This window comes from Geotrypetes seraphini, chromosome 11 (genome assembly GCF_902459505.1).
Source record: "Geotrypetes seraphini chromosome 11, aGeoSer1.1, whole genome shotgun sequence".
NCBI lineage: Eukaryota > Metazoa > Chordata > Amphibia > Gymnophiona > Dermophiidae > Geotrypetes > Geotrypetes seraphini.
In genome coordinates, this window is record NC_047094.1 from 130,976,289 (window position 1) to 130,995,742 (window position 19,454).

The 19,454-nt window shown below is 43.0% G+C and overlaps 1 protein-coding gene across 1 annotated transcript in view; it reads left to right on the forward strand.

The window, feature by feature from the left end:
- The window catches only part of TGM2 (transglutaminase 2), an 82,666-nt gene extending 64,137 nt beyond the window's left edge, over positions 1–18,529 (forward strand). Inside the window, exons 9-13 of the mRNA XM_033962998.1 lie at positions 2,803–3,042; positions 3,951–4,223; positions 9,979–10,139; positions 16,579–16,715; positions 18,156–18,529. Coding sequence (XP_033818889.1) covers positions 2,803–3,042; positions 3,951–4,223; positions 9,979–10,139; positions 16,579–16,715; positions 18,156–18,312 — 968 coding nt within the window. The 3' untranslated portion in view covers positions 18,313–18,529. The remainder of the gene's footprint in view (positions 1–2,802; positions 3,043–3,950; positions 4,224–9,978; positions 10,140–16,578; positions 16,716–18,155) is intronic.
- The last annotated feature ends 925 nt before the right edge of the window (positions 18,530–19,454 follow it).

A 19,454-nucleotide genomic window follows, 5' to 3' on the forward strand; every position in this document is an offset into this window, starting at 1 on the left:
CCAGAATCTTTATACTCTTTGGGATTCTGCACGGAATGTTGCTACTCTTGGGGGTTGCGGAATCTTGCTACTCTTTGAGGTTCTGGAATGTTGTTACTATTGGGGGTTCCGGAATCATACTAATCTTTGCGATTCTGTATGAGAACAGGCTTCTGGGCTTGATGGACTTTTGGTCCATCAAGACTATTCTTATGTTCTAAAGGGGAGGTCAGGGTAGAACTGGGACTATTCCAATTCACGCATTTTCAGTCTACTAACCAGGTAAGTGTGAGGATAAAGTTAAGACATCAAAAAGGTTGACAACAGCAAAGATGAGAAATATCAAATATATTTATAATCGGATGAATAAAACACGACAACCTCCACCAACCTGACTTCACCATGTTTCGCCCCCTCAAGGACAGAATCAAGGACTTGAATAAAATCCAGTTGACTATGTAGCAAGCACAGACCTGTCTTGTGATTGAAAACAGGGTCACAGAGAGCAAGCGAGCAAGCTTTGCTGGAAGTATATCAACCCGGAAGAGCCCTGAGGTCAGAGGTGACACTACGGGTAGTTAGTGAAGAGCTGACAAGCGTACATTATGCAAAAATGAGGGCTTCAGTCATCTCAGTGGCAGGGGGGGGGGCTACTATGGAATAATCTGACCGGCCATTTAGGATGCTCTCGGACATTCAGAGATTTAAAAAGGGCTTAAAATGATTTTTAATTTATCAAAGCCTTTTCTTGAAAGCTGCTCACCTTAATAATACTATTGGAGAGTTTTTAAAAAAATATTTGTTGTGTTGGTGGGGGAAAGAAAAACAAGAGGGCACGCAAGAAAATTGAAAGGAGACAGATTCAGAACAAATGCTAGGAAGTTCTTCTTCACTCAGAGGGTGGTGGATTCTTGGAATGCGCTTCCGGAGGAGGTGGTAGAGCAGAGTACGATTTTGGGTTTCAAAAAGGGGTTAGACATGTTCTTGAAGGAAAAGGGGATTGAGGGGTATAGTTAGAGGGGTACTATAAAGGATAAAATGTCTTAAGTAAAGGATCACTACAGGTCACGGACCTGGGGGGCCGCCGCGAGTGCGGACTGCTGAGCACGATGGTCCTATAGTCTGACTCGGCAGAGGTGATGCATCTTGTGAACCACTTAGGTTTAATCCAGCAAAAAAGATTGTACTTTCTATAGCCTGTTATCCAGGCACTAGTCTACATATGGGCCAGCCCCCAGATCATTTCCAGGAAAAATCTAGATATTCTACGCCAATGCCTAGATGGCAAATTGTAACCTGTAACCTGTATATTGGTATTAAACCCCTAGTAAGGGTCAAGTGAGGAGAAAAACTTGTACTGAAATTAAGGCAAATCGGAACCTGTTAACTGTGTGCAGTGCTCCCCCGCGAATTCGTGGTTGGCGGTCCCCGTCATTCGCGGTATTTTCCAACCGCGAGTGACCGGGCAGGGGAGGCAGGAGAGGGCAGCCGGAGCGCCGGCGAGTGAAGGAAATCGCTCGCTCCGACTGCCTCTTCCTGTACTAAAGTTGGGCCTTACCAATCAGGAGCTGCGTCAAAGGAAAATCTGGCAACCCTAGCCAGAATCCACTTCATCAGATGCATGAAGTGCAGTTCAAGGAGATGAGGATGCATGGAGAGACAGAGAGTGCAGAGAAATATTGAAAAGGATCCTGAAGCCCTTATATAGCATATTACGTACAACTTGTCTTCAAAAGGAAACCCTATTTAGTTTGTTGTGATATTGGCTATCCTATGTCTACTCTTCAAAGACAAGCGTCATCATCTATAATGATATAGGAGTTTAACTAAAGCGATGTTTCTTATCCCTCTTCTGGAGGGACTTCTAGCCAAGTTGGGTTGTTAGGATTACCATAACGAATATGTATGATCTAGATTTGCGTACAATGGATCTCGGATATATGTGTCAGCTCTGTGGGTGCTTGTGCACCCCCGGTATTGAGCAAAGACTTTCACTTTGTCCACGGAGGGGTAGTGCTGAAAAAATTGGCTGCTCTGCAGATTTATGCAAATATATGTGCAGTGTGGTATTCCGCAAACCCAACTGGCTAGGTGTGTCTCCAAGAAAGGCTTAAGAAGTGCTGCTCGGAAGAGAGGACGGTCGAGAACATGGCCATCCTAATGTCTACAGCCAAAGGTAGTGACACAGGATTTACAATTACCGTATTTCTCCATATACAGGCCACCCCAGTGTATAGGCCGCAGAAAATGCCGAGTGTCGTTTTAAACCTGCTAGATAAGCCACCCCATGTTACTAGCCACGGTTTATCTGGATTAGCTGACCTTTTTTTAAAAAAAAAATAATCATCCCCCCTCGCTTTTTTAACCCCCCTTAAGTACCTCCCTCGCTGGACGGCCGGTGGCTGCCTCTTCCAGTGTCTCTGCCAGCGTGCAAGGCATGAGAACTGACAGTAGGCATTGAGGAAGCGGCGTGGAGCCAGGGTGGATGCCGCGACACTGGAGGAAGCAGCTGGCAGCCGTCCAGCGAGGGAGCTATGTACCAGCGAGGGAGCTATTTTAAAAGGTACCGAGGGGAGGGGGGATGATTTACAGGGGGGATGTCTTTAGATAGGCCGCCCCATATAATGAAGCCGCACCCAGTACTCATGTTAGTAAAATCTATGTATAAGCCAAAGCCTATACATGGGGAACTACGGTGTGTAGCTAAATGCCAGCACAGGTCATTTGCGAGAGAAGACTGTTTAACGAGACTCGTGCCGAAACCCGAGAGATCAATCTTTTGCTCCGCTTTCATCCTTGTGTCCTAATGGTCTGCTCTCGCAGGTGTTTATTGCTGCGGCCCCGCACCAGTGAAAGCCATCAAAGAAGGGGATCTGAGTGTACAGTATGATGCCCGGTTCATCTTTGCGGAGGTGAACGCCGACGTGGTCTACTATATTCAGCAGGCAGATGGCTCCACCAAGGAGCTGATCCACACTTCTCAAGTAGGCAAAAGCATAAGCACCAAAAGTGTGGGCAGAGATGGCAGGGAAGACATTACTGGCAACTACAAATATCACGAGGGTAAGTTCATCATCTCCTAACGCTGAGCATGCTACGACTTAACCATTTCTGTAGCGCTGTACATCAAAACATAGAAGAGACGGTCCCTGCACTAAAGAGCTTACAATCTAGTCAAGACAGACAAACTGGCCAAGAAGATGCATCCATACATAGAGCTCAGGTGGGGGAGCCATATAACGCTGTGTTACGATGTCATCAAGAATTCCGGGTACAGAACTCGGATGTATTGTGATGTCACCCAGCATTCAGACAGCTTCTACTACTATTAATAATCATTTCTATAGCGTTTCTAGACATACGCAGATCTATTCATTAATAAACAGAAGAGACAGTCCATGCTCTAAAGAGCTTACAATCTAGTCAAGACAGACAAACTGGACAAGAAGGTGCATCAATACAGTGGTCAGATGAGGGAATTACAGAGGGAATGATAAGACAGAAATTGGTGCTTAGAAGGTGGGTTGGAGTTTGGAATTGAAGCAGCCAGGGATTTCCTTAGGCTCCTTCCTAAGGAAGTCCCTGATTGGCTCAGATGCCTCAGGCTCCTCCCGAGGGAGTGCTAGCACAGCGGGGGGAGGGCTTTTTTAATGAGACATATGGCGCACAGAACATCTGTTCCATTGTTTAAAAAAGCAGAAGCCCTGACAGCAGTGACAGGAGGCTGCTTCTCTTATTTCCAATGGCAGATTATTCCAAAATTATGGTCCAATAACATAAAATATTAACGAATGATATTCTTCCAACCTGATTTTGCTATATAAAGGAACAAAATTTGGGCTTAGCACATGGAAAAATCCCACGTTTGCATGTGCTAAGTCCAGATTTTGCCATGGCTTGGTAAAGGGCCCCTTAGTTGCCGGATGACATCCCTATATAGCAGTAATTCTTCCTATTCCTATTTGTTCCAGGATCCGAGGAAGAAAGGAATGCATTTGAAAAAGCCAATAACCAGAATAAACCTATAGAGAAGGACGACATAGGGGTCACCATTAACATCAAGGGGTCCGAAGGCATGAATAATGGCTGCAACTTTGACGTATTTTGTGTTATTAATAACAACACCCCAGAGGAACGACTATGCAGGTTGATGCTCTGTGCTCGAACGGTAAACTACAGCGGGGTGCTTGGTGCTGAATGCGGCAAGAAGGATCTTCTCAATGTTACTCTCCCAGCTCATGGAGGTATGAAGCGTGCATCAAGAATTAAGAAGATCTGAGAGTATTAGAAGGAGTTTAGACCTCCCCTGGGCCTGCCTTGAGCCCTTGTGGTCCAGCAATGAGCCAGGGCAGAAACCATCCTCATAAGCTCCTGCCCTGTGCAGAGCTGCTAAAGAAAATGGTTGCCATGCGTTCTCGCCGGAACCTTGAGAGACCATGGGAACTTGTGGCAGCCATTTTCTTTAGCGGCTCTGTATGGGGGATCGCATGGAGGATCGCTTCTGCCCCAGTTCACTGCTGGACCTCCAGGGTGTGCAAGCTAGGCCTTTCCAGGGTCCAGGAGACGGGAGGGAGGTGGAGTGGTGCAGAGTCAGCCGGGACAGGAGGCAGGTGGGGTTGCCCCTGTCCCGGCTCACTGCTGGACCACCAGGGCTCAAGTCAGGCCAGGGGAGGTCCGCACAGGGTCAGGGGGGTGCACAGCTGGGTGACTCTAATATAAACTGAGTCCCCCATTTTTAGGACATTTTTTGGTGCCCATAATGTAGGTCTTTAAAACCCTGGTCTAAATTGCCTAAGTCTTAAGTTAAGACCAATTACAGGGACTGTCTATAAGCAATAGTCAGTAAAAGGTTATGTATATAATGAAAAACTGACTATAAAATAAAGTGATTACCAGTGAGGAGGAAGTGAAAGACTCATTAGCTGTACGCTCAGAGAAGTGAAACTCTGAAGAGGGGGTGAAAACCTCCTCTTGGGGTAAGAGTTTACCGTCCAGTCATTGCATATACTTCATGAAGAATCACTCTCTGAACACTGGTAAAACATGTATTAATAGTTGAACTCTCTTGCAAGGTTGGCGTAAATTTTCAAATTTCTTATGCCAAAAATCTCACTGGAGTGCTAGTTTGAAACACTTATCTTGTAAGTATAACTCTTGGGGGTCTCAACATGGCCCCGTTTCGTGTTCTGCTTCAGGAGACCCAGAAACACTTATTTAAACGATGTACTCATTGAGACTCTGTACAACAGTGGCAGCTTTCCATGAGAAAATCTAAAATACAAAAGCTTATGTCAAAACCACACAAAACATAGAGAAATATACTTAAATAAACTACGCTGTGGGAAGGCTTAATATCTTATTGGCAAAATAGAGCGGGAAGCACAAATGAGTTCAAAAAGTACATACCAATTGCAAACTTCAAAGGTTCCAAGCAACGGAGAGCCCTACTTGCCTCACCCGATTTAAGACAAAGGGGAGGGGGGAGGGGAACTCCGTATGAAAACGTGATGACGTCATAACGTGAAAAAAGTTACTACTGCAGAAGAACAACTGTCACTGTAAATAAAGATAATTGAAAAATCAAAAAAATCAAAAATGAAAAATTGAAAAAACTGTAAGAAGATCCCAAACAAATCAGAGAAAAGCCACCCATTCTATTTCATTGTTGAGTCCTTGAGGGTGCAAAGTATTTAATTCATGTATCCAATTTTGTTCCTTTCGCCAAAGTAGCTTAGCTGTGTCACCACCTCTCGTGGTAACAATGGTATCTAATACCGAAAATTTCAGGTCAGCTGGAGTATGCCGATGTTGAAGCCAATGAAGAACCAGCAGGGCTTCTTGTATGCCTGACTTGATTCTACTAATATGCTCACCAATCCGAGTCTTAACCCTCCAGGAAGACCGATAGTCTCCGGTATAGGGTCTGTTTTGGAACCTCTCTCGTCCATTTTGGACTCATACCTTAAAGATCGAGTTCCCTTAGCGCCTTCATATGTATTGGACTCTGCGAGTATGATAAAATTTTTGGCTACATTTGACAATATCCCAAATAGTGTTACAATTTTTACCTTGGACATTACAGCCTTGTATACGAACATACCTCAACGTGAAGCAATAGACATTATTAAATCTGAATTACAAGCGTTGGCCATCTCTGATATTAGGATAAAATTCCTAGTGAAACTAGCCTCTATTGCGTTGGGTATGAACTACTTTCAGTTTGGAGACACCTTTTACAAGCAAGTTAAGGGCACAGCCATGGGAGCCAAAATGGCCCCATCCATTGCCTGCCTTTATGTCTCTAAGTTTGAACAGATTTTTCTATATCCTTAAATACATTGGCAACATCTTTTGTTTTGGAAGCGATATATCGATGACATTTTAGGAGTATGGATGGGCACTGCAGGAGAACTAGATCAGTTCCTAATATGGCTCAATAGTTGTGATGTCATCTTGAAATTTACCATGACTAAGGATCATCAACAAGTGCCATTTTTGGATATTAATATTTTTTTGGTGGATGGAAGGTTCCAAACTAGCATATACCGTAAGCCAACCGACCGGAACAATCTCTTACAGTATGATAGTTTCCATCCCAGGCATTTGCGGAATAACATCCCAGCAGGGCAATTTTTGAGACTTCGTAGACTCTGTACCTCAGTGAAGGACTACATTTTCAAATCTGAAGCTATGAAAGAGAGGTTCCGGGAGAAGGGGTATCCCACCACAGTTATTCAAAAAGCCTACAAGAGGGGGCTATATGCCAACCGTGCGTTGTTGTTAGAATCCCATCCTAAACCTAATGAACAATCTTTAGTGTGTGTGTTACCATACTCACACTTAGTGTTTCAAATTAAACGGATTATCAAACAACATTGGCACATTTTACAATATCACCAGGAATTTCAAGAACCTCCCCGTTTTGCATTTTCTAGGAATCAGAATTTGAAACAAAGATTGGTTCATTCTCAGTTCATCAATCCCTCTAATGAAGTCCCTGCCACCGCGGGTGGCCATCATCCGTGTGGTCATTGTAAAATATGTCAGCACTGTGTTACATTACAAGAGATGAATGTCAACATAAAGAAGAAACACACCCTGAGGGCTTCAGACTGTAATTCCAAACAAGTGGTTTACATAATTCAGTGCCCGTGCAGCTTACATTATGTGGGCTGCACTACTTGCAGTGTTAAGACTCGGATTGGTGAGCATATTAGTAGAATCAAGTCAGACATACAAGAAGCCCTGCTGGTTCTTCATTGGCTTCAACATCGGCATACTCCAGCTGACCTGAAATTTTCGGTATTAGATACCATTGTTACCACGAGAGGTGGTGACACAGCTAAGCTACTTTGGCGAAAGGAACAAAAATGGATACATGAATTAAATACTTTGCACCCTCAAGGACTCAACAATGAAATAGAATGGGTGGCTTTTCTCTGATTTGTTTGGGATCTTCTTACAGTTTTTACAGTTTTTTCAATTTTTCATTTTTGATTTTTTGATTTTTTTGATTTTTTTGATTTTTCAATTATCTTTATTTACAGTGACAGTTGTTCTTCTGCAGTAGTAACTTTTTTCACGTTATGATGTCATCACGTTTTCATACGGAGTTCCCCTCCCCCCTCCCCTTTGTCTTAAATCGGGTGAGGCAAGTAGGGCTCTCCGTTGCTTGGAACCTTTGAAGTTTGCAATTGGTATGTACTTTTTGAACTCATTTGTGCTTCCCGCTCTATTTTGCCAATAAGATATTAAGCCTTCCCACAGCGTAGTTTATTTAAGTATATTTCTCTACGTTTTGTGTGGTTTTGACATAAGCTTTTGTATTTTAGATTTTCTCATGGAAAGCTGCCACTGTTGTACAGAGTCTCAATGAGTACATCGTTTAAATAAGTGTTTCTGGGTCTCCTGAAGCAGAACACGAAACGGGGCCACGTTGAGACCCCCAAGAGTTATACTTACAAGATAAGTGTTTCAAACTAGCACTCCAGTGAGATTTTTGGCATAAGAAATTTGAAAATTTACGCCAACCTTGCAAGAGAGTTCAACTATTAATACATGTTTTACCAGTGTTCAGAGAGTGATTCTTCATGAAGTATATGCAATGACTGGACGGTAAACTCTTACCCCAAGAGGAGGTTTTCACCCCCTCTTCAGAGTTTCACTTCTCTGAGCGTACAGCTAATGAGTCTTTCACTTCCTCCTCACTGGTAATCACTTTATTTTATAGTCAGTTTTTCATTATATATATAATAAGTCTTAAGTTAGGCACCTAAGTGTGAATGACAAGTGATAGGCGTCTATCATTTTAAACGCTATTTACCGAATTTCCCCCATAGTTCGTAGACTAGTAGAAAACAGTGGTTTTCAACCCAGTCCTCAGGGACCCCCTGGTCAGTTGAGTTTTCAGGATATCGACAACGACTATGAATGCGATAGATTTGCATCCACTGCCTTCTTGGTATGTGAATCTCTCTCACGCATATTCATTGTGGATATTCCGAAAACCCAACTGGCCAGGGGGTCCCTGAGGACTGGGTTGAATCCACTGCTATAAACTATGCGAATCGCTTGTCTCATCTAGGCACTGCAACCTATGCCTGCCATGGACGCCCTGCCATGGATGCCCTGGACGAGGGCATGCCTACACAAGGGCGTGCCAATGCTGACCTAGCAGAATCTTCACCCATGAATCAGTCATAGAATGGGTACTAAGCGCATTGCATTGAGTTGCCTAGACCGATATGCCAGTTTATAGAATTGACGAATGGTTTGGGTAGCAAATCCATTAAATCACCGTTACTCCCCTGTTAAAAAGTGCTCACTGGCTACCTATCCATCACTGTATCACTCACAAAATTGTTTTAATCTCCTTCAAAACTATGAAAACCAAGGAACCCACTTTTATCCATAAATATCTGATTCCACATGATCCTCCGAGAACTTTAAGATCTGCGTCACAGCATTTTCTTCATGTCTCATCCCTAAAAATTATTAGTACCTGTAGGGCTTCTTCTTTTGCAACAATAGCCCCAACAGTGTGGAATTCGTTACCATCATATTTAAGGTCTGAACAGAATTTAGATAAATTCAAGCTTCTTATTTAAAGACGCATATGACTGTTAATTGATCTATGGGACTCTCCTAGCTCATTTTCCACACTTAAATTGATTTTTCCCTTTCTCTGTGTTACTATCCTTAATTGTTCTCTCTTTCTTTCAAATTGTATTTCTCCCCACTATCCTATTGTCTCATGTAAGTAAAGTTATGTCATTAATAGTTTGTTAACTTTACCTCTTTTTTTTTTTATTTTTTTATTTTTTTTTTTAAGTTCAATATTTTTTATTGAGTTTTTTGAAAAAATATAAGAAACAGTTCAAGTACAGGGTATCAAAAAATAAAACAAAACATTTAGTATAACAAATATTCAGTTATATTGTGCAATGTAGAATTGAATCGTTTTAAAAGATCTAAAGTACTAGGACTGTTCATGAAAAGATAATAAAAGAAAAGATAAGAGGAAGAAAGAAAAAGAATAAAATGAGGAAAAAGATGAAGGTAAAGAAAAAGAAGAAGAAGAAGAGAGGAGTGTCTATGAAATAGATTGAACATATGAGTCTAGGAATTTCCAGGGTGATTTACATTGTGTCAAACTTTTGGAAAGTCGAATTATATTTTTCTTTTCATAAGCATATGATTCAAATTTATGATACATGCTCAAAGAATTCCACCAAAAGGTATAGTTTAGTAATGAAGAGGACTTCCAATTTTTCAAGATGTGCATAAGGGCAGTCACAAACATTGCATCAATGAGTTTAGGAGGACAGTTAGACTGTGTAAAACAAGGGTGTTGACCTCTTTTAAAAAAATTTTTACTGCAAAACGCTTAGAATTTATGATTAGCGTTTCACCAAATTTTTAATAAACTTGAAATTTGAAAATATCAGCATACATGACAAAAGTGACCCTCAGTGCTAATATTTTCATCTTGTGTTCCAGAAAAAAGAGTGCCGTTACGTATCCTGTATGAGAAATATTGCAACTACCTGACTCAGGATAATCTAATCAAATTGGTGGCTCTTCTCTATGAGTATGAAACCAAAAGCATCCTCCTTGGACTAAGAGACATTTATCTCAAGAATCCAGACATTAAAGTTAGGGTAAGGCTTTTAATTTTATACTTCAGCATCTGCTTGTTGCTACAAAATGTGACTTCCAGGACCAGGAAGTGACATCATAGGAAAAGCCGAGGCTGGCCTAAAACCTTACTTTTTCTCTCAAGCATTCCCAGGATTATCGCTGGCCTAGGTGTCTGGCTCCATTTGCATACTTTTTGTTTGTTTGTTTTTTTTTTTGGGGGGGGGGTGTTGTATGTATATTGTTGTGTGTTACTGTCGTGGGACCAGGAAGTGACATCATAGGAAGAACCGAGACTGGCCTAAAACCTTACTTGTTATCTCAAGCATTCCCAGGATTATCGCAGGCCTAGGTGTCTGGCTCCGTTTGCATACTTTATGTTTGTTTGTTTTTGTTTATGTTATTGTTGTGTGTTGCTGATGTTTTCCTATCTTGCATTCTTGGCATTCCTTTCCTCTTTGATGGAAATTAATTATTGATGTAAACCACTTTGATTTGTTATGAAAGTCAGTGTCTAAAGTTTTAAATAAGCTATAAACTATTGTAGATCAATGAATGCCTTAAATATCAATAGGCTCAAAATGCCAACATAAACACATATGTGCCAGTATTTCAGAACATACATGTGTATACTGGCCTTTTTGGAAACATACCTATCTATATTTTCCAAAGTTGACATAGAGCCCGATATTCTTGACTGGTATCATTTTTAAGCGGGGAAATCAGTCATTGAGGGATGAAGGTTGACCTCCCCTAATTCTTCCAATGGAGTGCTACAGAAGAACTTGGGTTACCACATGGGCTCCAGAAAAAAGAGGACGGATTAAGATATCCGGGTTTTACTTCTATTGAAAGCAATGGAAGTAAAACCTGGATGGCTCAATCCGTCCTCCTTTCTCTGGAACCATATGGTAACCAAGATCTCGACAACTCTTTGGTAATTCATATGCAACTCTTATGACATCTCTTATGCTATTCCTGTAAACTTTTATGCAATTTCTGAAAACTTTTATGTAATCCGCCTTGAACCGCAAGGTATTGGCGGAATAGAAATCAGTAATGTAATGTAACAAGTACTTTTCTAAAACCTAGTCATCCTGGGGAGCCAGCGTAAATCCTGATGCTGATCTTTTTGGACCTAGGCAACCCTTCCCAATCTGAAATGGGGAAATGCACACTTTCACCCTGCCCTATCCTCACCCCAGACATACCCAGAACTCGCCCTCTTGTATATGTATGGTTTTGATGTTCTCTCAGGGTTTCCACAGCTGGCATTGTGCTTGTTGCAGGATTCCGGGCCTCGCTGCATCTTTGTCAGGTAGACACCAACGTTTCAGCCACCATGCTGTGGCTTTCTTCAGGGTCTGCTCTGAAGTCTGCAGTGTGAACTTGGAAATGGTGGGTTCACTGACCTGATTGGGAACAGGGCAGACCACCAATTTGAATTTTGGCGGGAAAGTCAGTTGGTCAGAAATTTGAGTTTTGTTGTGAAAGTCTATAGAATGGGAAAAAGTCTCTGGTAGGTTTAAAGATGTTCTCCCCGTTCCCATAGCATGGTGGCTGAAACGTCAGTTTCTACCTGACAAAGACGAGACCCGGAAACCTGCAGCAAGTCTATATATCAGCTTTGTAAAATTGGGATTTAGACATTTATTTAAAAATGTATTACCCGCTTAAACCTAAGCGGTTCACAAAATACATACATAATCATCAAATGAACAATGCAACAAGAAATAAATTACATTCATCTAAAAATTCTCCAAAATAAAAATAAATTTTTCAGGAAAAGGCCTCTACAAATAAAATTGTCTTCCACACCTTCTTAAATTTCTGAATATCTGAGCGTACCCTAAGTGGTCCTGTCAGATTATTCTATAAGAGCACTCCGGCCACCGAGATTATTGAGGGCCTTATTTTCTCATAGTGTACCCTTACCAGTTCTTTGCTGACTAACTGTAACATCCCCTCCGACCTTAAAGATCTAAGCAGCTAATACACCTTCAGCACCTGAGTCAGAAGTGACCCGTCAAATGCGCGCAAGACAAATGTGCCCGTTAAATGCACCCCAACGGTGGATACTATTTTGTCTTTGAGGGGGTGTGGGGACACCCCCCTCCCCCCCCACACACACACACACTTAAAAGATTCACTTCCTATCTAGTGTTAGGGTAAGGTTTACATCATGATAATGGGAACCCTTTACATAACTGGATATCTGGAAGGCCCTGATTTACTCACACTCTTCAGGCCTGGTCCCTCAGGCGCCTCAAGCCCCTCCCAAGGGATGGGGCCTGAGGAGTATGAGAAAATCAGGGCCTTCCAGAAATCCACTTATGGCACGTTCAGTCACGGGGCACAATTGATGGCCCGCAATTGTTATGCGCCTACTAGCAAGTAAGTGTAGCTAGTGGCAGATTCAGGGTAGAGTTTGGGCGTGGATTGACCAAGGCGCCTACCAGCAAGTAAGCAAGGTTAGCGGCAGATTCAGGGTAGAATTTAGGCGTGGATTGACCAAGGCGCCTACCAGCAAGTAAGCGTGGTTAGCGGCAGATTCAGGATAGAGTTTGGGCGTGGATTGACCAAGGCGCCTACCAGCAAGTAAGCGTGGTTAGCGGCGGATTCAGGATAGAGTTTGGGCGTGGACTGACTTAGACGCCTACCTTAGGCGCACTCATTTAGACCATGAAAACCCTGGCCTAAATGGCAGTGCACCTAAGGATTCAATGCCTACAGGTGCCTAAGAATCACACTGGACAGCGCCTACGACATAGGTGCCGTTTATAGAATCAGCTCTTCTGAGCAGGGGCCGTCCATATAATGTCAAAATGAACAACGCTATACAAGTGATAAATAATAGTAGGATCAGAGGTAGAGGCCTCAGGCGCACTCTTCTGGGAGTGGCATCCTGTCGCCCGCCAGCCTTCCTGCTCGATACCTCTACTGCAAGCCCTAAATATGTACATGTGGCAACAGAAGATGAAGTGACTTTCCTAAGGTCACACAATGCATCAGTGGAATTTGAACTCTGCTTTCCCTCCGTTCTCCAGCCATTACGCAGACCACAAAGCTATTAGCTCCATTAGCTTCAAACTAACTTCCAGTTCATTGTGCAATGAAATTTCATGAATACTTCTTTAAGCTGACATATTACTGAATTCCCCTTTTAAGTTCAAAAAAAACATTTAAACCACAGATTTGGACTTATGGAATGAAAAACAAGCCGTCGTGAGAGCTAATCTTATAAACTGCAAGACATCTGCTTTCCTTCTGCAAATCCATTATCTTCCCTTTTGTTGGAATAAACACGTTTTTATTAATTACTTCTTTTCTGTCTTGGTTGCATAGTCTACAAGTTCAACGTGCTAAAGGAAAGTCTTGCTGCTTTGATGAGAATTTGTGTCCTCCATGGAGTGACACAGTTTAAGAACATAAGAATAGCTTTACTGGGTCAAGCCCAGTAGCCCATTCTCAGGGTGGCCAATCCAGGTCACTAGTACCTGGCCAAAACTCAAGGAGTAGCAATATTCCATGCTACCGATACAGGGCAAGCAGTGGCTTCCCCCTTGTCTGTCTTGAAAACAGCAGACTATGGACTTTTTCCATGCAGTGCATCCATTGTAAAAATATCTGTTTTGAATATCCTAAACATCCAACTGGGTAGGCGTGACCCTAGGACTAGGTTAAGAACCACTGGCCTAAATCAATGCACACTTATAGGCCTGGATTCTCTATATAGCATCGATATCGGCGGTCGCCTAAAAAGTGGCCGCTGATCATGTGTCAATCACGCAACGGAACTATGTAAATAATTGCACCGCCAGGAAAGATAGGTGCCGGAAACATAGGCCTGGAAAACCATTTGTTGTAAATCAAGTCTACTGAAGTAAATGCTGCTTATTTTACCTCATTGGAATGACTACGAGACGGCATTGTATTTTTCAAAACATGCAATATTTTTATTGTTAGTATAAAGACTTACAAAATTACAGCAGCAAAGGCATAGCAGAAAGAAATATATTGTCAGTTCAGAATATGCATTGGAGAGTAGAACTTACACCCATATGCCGAGCAGGGGGCTAACATGTCCCTGCTGGCATACCCAAGTGAATTTCTCTCTGGCTCTACCTGTGATGCATGTTTTTTTTTATACAGAGAAATTCTTCCTTCGTTCCAAAAAAACACATCCCCGAACTCTGGGCATGTACTTCCCTATTGGTACAAAAATGTTACCTAACTATTCCTCCCCCCAGTCCATGCCTCTCTCACTTCTCCCCCCCCCCCCAGGAGGGGGGGCCCGAGCAGAAACAGAATTCTTCGTGAACTTTCTTCCTCCAGCTCTGAGATCCTTATCACCTTGCAGATGCTAATTTGTGGTTTTACAACGCTGTACATCTTCAGGATGGCGACCTTGTAGATAGTCTTATGCAGAAAGTTGGCAAGGGTGACCTTCAGCACCCCAGCTGTTCTTGGTTCCCATAACTTCCTTCAGAGACAGGCAGCAAATGTCCAGTCTGGGTAAGAGTTCTGTCTTGGTATCAGGCTCCTACGTCTCTTACTCCCCTTTCATTCTGCAGGGGATGTTGCTTGTTATCAATGTTTTATGGCTTTCCAGGGTGCCTGGCATATGTGAGTCATACAGCACTGATAACAGCTCAGCAGAACCTTGGAGAAGTATCCTCCCAGCAGGGAATGGAGACAGGAACTTTGCAGCAAAGGCCAGCTGGGTTAGCATTTCAAAGGATACATGTGTTCACAGACAGCAAGGTACAGGCTGGGCCAGGCTATGGGAAAATATAGATTAAAAATGTCTGTAGTGTCCAGCATACACAAGTGAGGCCAGTATGTCCAGTTTATCCATCTGTATGTCCAGGTTATCCATCTCACTACATAGGCGTTAGCCATGCCCATAGTGGCATTAGATGCTGGTAGGCATCTCTGGAGGGATTCCAGAATCTTTTTAGTCTTTTGGATTCTGCATGGAATGTTGTTACTATTGGGGGTTCCAGAATCTTGCTACTCTGGGAGATTCTGGAATGTTGCTACAATTTGAGGTAAAGGAATCTTGCTAATCTTTGAGATTCTGTGCATGGAATGTTCCTACTATTTGGGGTTCCGGAATCTTGCTACTCTTTGAGTTTCTGGAATGTTGCTACTATTTGAGGTATAAGAATCTTGCTAATCTTTGAGATTCTGGAATGTACCTACTATTTGGAGTTCCGGAATCTTACTAATCTTTGAGATTCTGGAATGTTGCTACTCTTTGGGGTTTTGCCATTTATTAGTGACCTGATTGGCCACTGTGAGGACAGGCTACTGGGCTAGATTTATTTATTTATTTGATTTTCAATACCGTTCTCCCAAGGGAGTTCAGAACGGTTTACATGAATTTATTCAGGTAGTCAAGCATTTTCCTTGTCTGTAGATGGACCATTGGTCTAACCCAGTGATATTATTCTTATGTTCTCTGTAAACTGTCTATTAGTATTAGATCCCTAGTAAGTGTCAAGTTAGGATAAAAACTTGTATTGTAAACTTGTACTGTATTTAAGGCAAATCCAGTGGAAATCGTAACCTGTTAACTGTATATTATGTATGTTTAACCTGTAACCCGTTCTGAGCTCTTTGGAGAAAACGAATTAAATAAATAAATAGATTTAGTTCCTTAAATACTGACTGATTGGGCATGAGATGGACTGGATTAAGATCCACTGTTCTAGTAACGCATTTATTCATTCAACAGGGCTTTATTATTTTAATAAAGACGAGGCTTTCTAGTGCAATTGTGAGGTGGCTTGCCTTCAGCAGCTACACCCCGAGTTCAAATCCCGCACTGGGATTTCTGTTAGGTAGATGGCCTCCAGCCCACTCGGACATCCATCCACTTTCAGTTGGTAAATGAGTACCCAGCCTTGGCCAAGGTGTCACGATGACTGTGTTGGCAATGGCAAACTGCCCCCCTCAATAGCTCTGCCGCCAATAAGCCATTTACTTCTTTTTTTTGTGTGTGTAATCATTTTTTATTAGAAAGGGTACAACAACGGGGCAAAAGGCAGAACAGAAAAGCCAAAGGCTCAAATACAAATAAGCAGGAATAATACAATAAAATCACACACGCAGCTGCTAGGTGCCGGAGCAAGACTGGGAGCACGGAGCTACAAAGCAACCAAAGAGACCAACACCCCCCAGCGAGCTAAGGCGTGAAGAGAGCTAAAACAAAGAGGTAATAAAGGTGCATCCCCGGCACCACAGAAAAATAGAGAAAGAGACAGCTAGCCCCACAATCCCCCTATGGGGGGAAAGTGGAGATAAAAAGTACAGAAAGCATATAGGGGACGACCTAGACCTTTTTGTTATTTTAATAGATTCCGCATTCTATTTTTACTGGGCCATGAAGTTTTATGATCAGATTTCTGATTCATTCATGTTGAACAACAATGATGCTTTTTTTCCCCCCCCCATTAGGTTTTGGGGGAACCAATGCAAAAAAGAAAGATGGTGGCAGAGATTACACTGAAGAACCCTCTTACGCAGCCCATCAGCGAGTGTAAATTCACAATGGAGGGAGCTGGCCTCACAAAAGGACAACAGTGCAAGCAGATGTAAGTATTTCTTTATTTATGTAGTCCATTTTTTATACTGCTCTCCCCAGGGAGCTTAGAACAGTTTACATGAATTTATTCAGGTACTCAAGCATGCTTCCCTGTCTGTCCTGATGGGCTCACAATCTATCTAATGAAGTCCCTCATCCAACATCCTAGAGAGAAGATGACTACCGTATTTTCACGCATATAACGTGCGCGTTATACACGATTTTTACAAACTGTGCATACCCTTGCGCGTTATATGCGTGAGCGCGTTTTACAAATTTTTTTTTACATAGTTCCCCCCCCGACGTCCGATTCACCCCCCCCGCAGGACCGCTCACACCCCCACCCCGAAGGACCGCTCACACACCCACAGCCTTCCGCCCCCACCCATCATGTAGAAGCTCCTACTGTTGTCCTGCTGCCTCCTCTGCCGGCGGTCCCACCCTTTCTCTGACGTCAGAGAAAGGGCAGGACCGCCGGAAGACGAAGCAGCGCAGACGCAGGGCTCACAGAAGGGCAGGGACCGCCAAGAGGAAGCAGCAGGACACCGGTAGGAGCTTCTACATGATGAGGGGGGGGGTCGGGAGGCTGTGGGGGTGCGAGCGGTCCTTCAGGGTGGGGGTGCGGGTGCGGGTGGGAGTGCGTGCGAGCGGTCCTTCAGGGTGGGGGTGCGGGAGCAGGTGCGTGCGAGCAGTCCTTCGGGGTGGGGGTGCAAGCGGTCCTGCGGGGGGGGGGGGTGAATCGGACGTCGGGGGTCATCAGGCTTTCAGGGTGGGGACAGGACTTCAAAGGGGAGAGGAGAGTCGGGGCGGGCGAAAGGAGAATCGGGGTGGCCAGAGGAGAGTCGGGGCGGGCGAAAGGAGAGTCAGGCGGCAACGGGAGAGTCGGGGCAGCATGCGCGGTATATGGGTGTGCGCGGTATATAAAATTTTTTTAACATATATTTCGGTTTCCCGCACGCTATACCCGTGTGCGCATTTTACACGGGTGCGCGTTATCTACGTGAAAATACGGTAATTTTCTAAGAACTGTTGAAATAACAGTGTTTTCTTGATTTACAGACAATCTAGAACTTCTAAGTTAATCTGAATTATAAAAACGCATTTGCTTGAAAAACACAAGTTTATCAAAAAAATTAAAAAAAAAGGAAAGGAATGCATTTTTGAAGTATCCGTTTAATGTAATTGGTAATAATAGAGCTTGAGGTCCTTTAGATCAGAATGTCTCAATTGCCTTAACATTAACTCCAAGTCTTGAAGAAAAATGCAAATTCAGAATTCTACTATTTGGAGCAGTTTGTTTGAGAATGAGTATTTCTGATCTTATAAACCATTTTACAGCATCCGTACATGATAGAATCTCAGAGAGTTTAGTCAAAGCAGGATCATGGATGTAAGTATGAGTGATGGCTGTCGGTCAGGTCAATGAAATTCTGCTGGTTTTTCATTCCAGTGATGGCTCCATTGGACCTGGAGAAGATGCAAAGGTCCGCATTGACTTTATTCCGCAACAGTCAGGACTCCGAAAGCTGGTGGTGGACTTTGAGAGCGACAAGCTGAAGAGTGTGAAGGGATACAGAAATGTGATCATTGCCCCGTTGCCCAAATGAAGTTGGCCTGATTGGTGGGAGCGGAAGGATGGGAAAAACATGAACCCTCAATGAGCCTTTCCTGAGAACAGATATTCTCAATGTTGCACAAAATGCATGCCACAAAAATAATAGTTCAGGTTTAGTGTCTCAACTTACTCTTTGAGGCACAGTTGATGCATTTCCCTACATTGTAATGGCCATTAAAATCCAACAAAATATATTTTCTGACATCAGATCCCATTTTGAGGCTTTCCTTTAATATGAACTCCATCCTAGTATCCTGTCAATTAATTGGGTGCTTATTGATATTAATTAGCACCAATTTGGATTTGTGCATGTTATTCTATAAAACTGTGGGTCCAAATCCCATAGCATTCAACTCAAATGGAATGTGGCCATGAAAGGGACAAAGACAGGTCAGGGGAATTCCTTCAATTTGTAAGTGTTAGAGAATACCATCGATGTGTTCCCAAATCGGGCGCCAGGAATTATATCTGGTTTCAGCAGGCATGCTTCCTGGTACCAAAATCTGGGCACGGGAACCAACATGACAGAGTATTCTAGAAAATGCACTCAACTCAGAGCACCCTTTATAAGTGGTATTGGATGCTGATATCTCACAGTGCCCAAACTGGGGAGCTAGTTACTGAATCTGGTCATAAATGCATGGCACATGCAAAGCCTGAGGGCATTCCTAGCATGTTCCCACACAGAAAAGTACTTGACAGTGAGTTCATGGTAAAGCACCACATTGCTAATTGCAATGTATGGTCTTTGCCTGCCCTATAAAATGCTATACAGTTGTACCCAGATTTTGTTAATGGCCCCTACACCGGCTAGCGCTTCCCGAAACAGTGCTGGCTGCATGTCAGGCGGATGTAGGCGTCATTAATGGAATCACAGCTTATGTCTAACAAAGGCACCGATAATGTAGGTCAGGGTTTTGCAGGCCTACGTTACTGACGCCTGATAATTAAGTACGCCTATGTTTGATGAGAATCGTATCTACAGAGGCACCTAGCATAAACCACGCCCACTTTGACCTCAGGCGCCATTAGGTGCCTCTGTAGACACAATTACAGCATCCTTTTTTGGAGGTGTCTACAGGCATCTACATTTTTTAAAATGGCATTTTAATTGGTTTTAAATGACATGGTCAA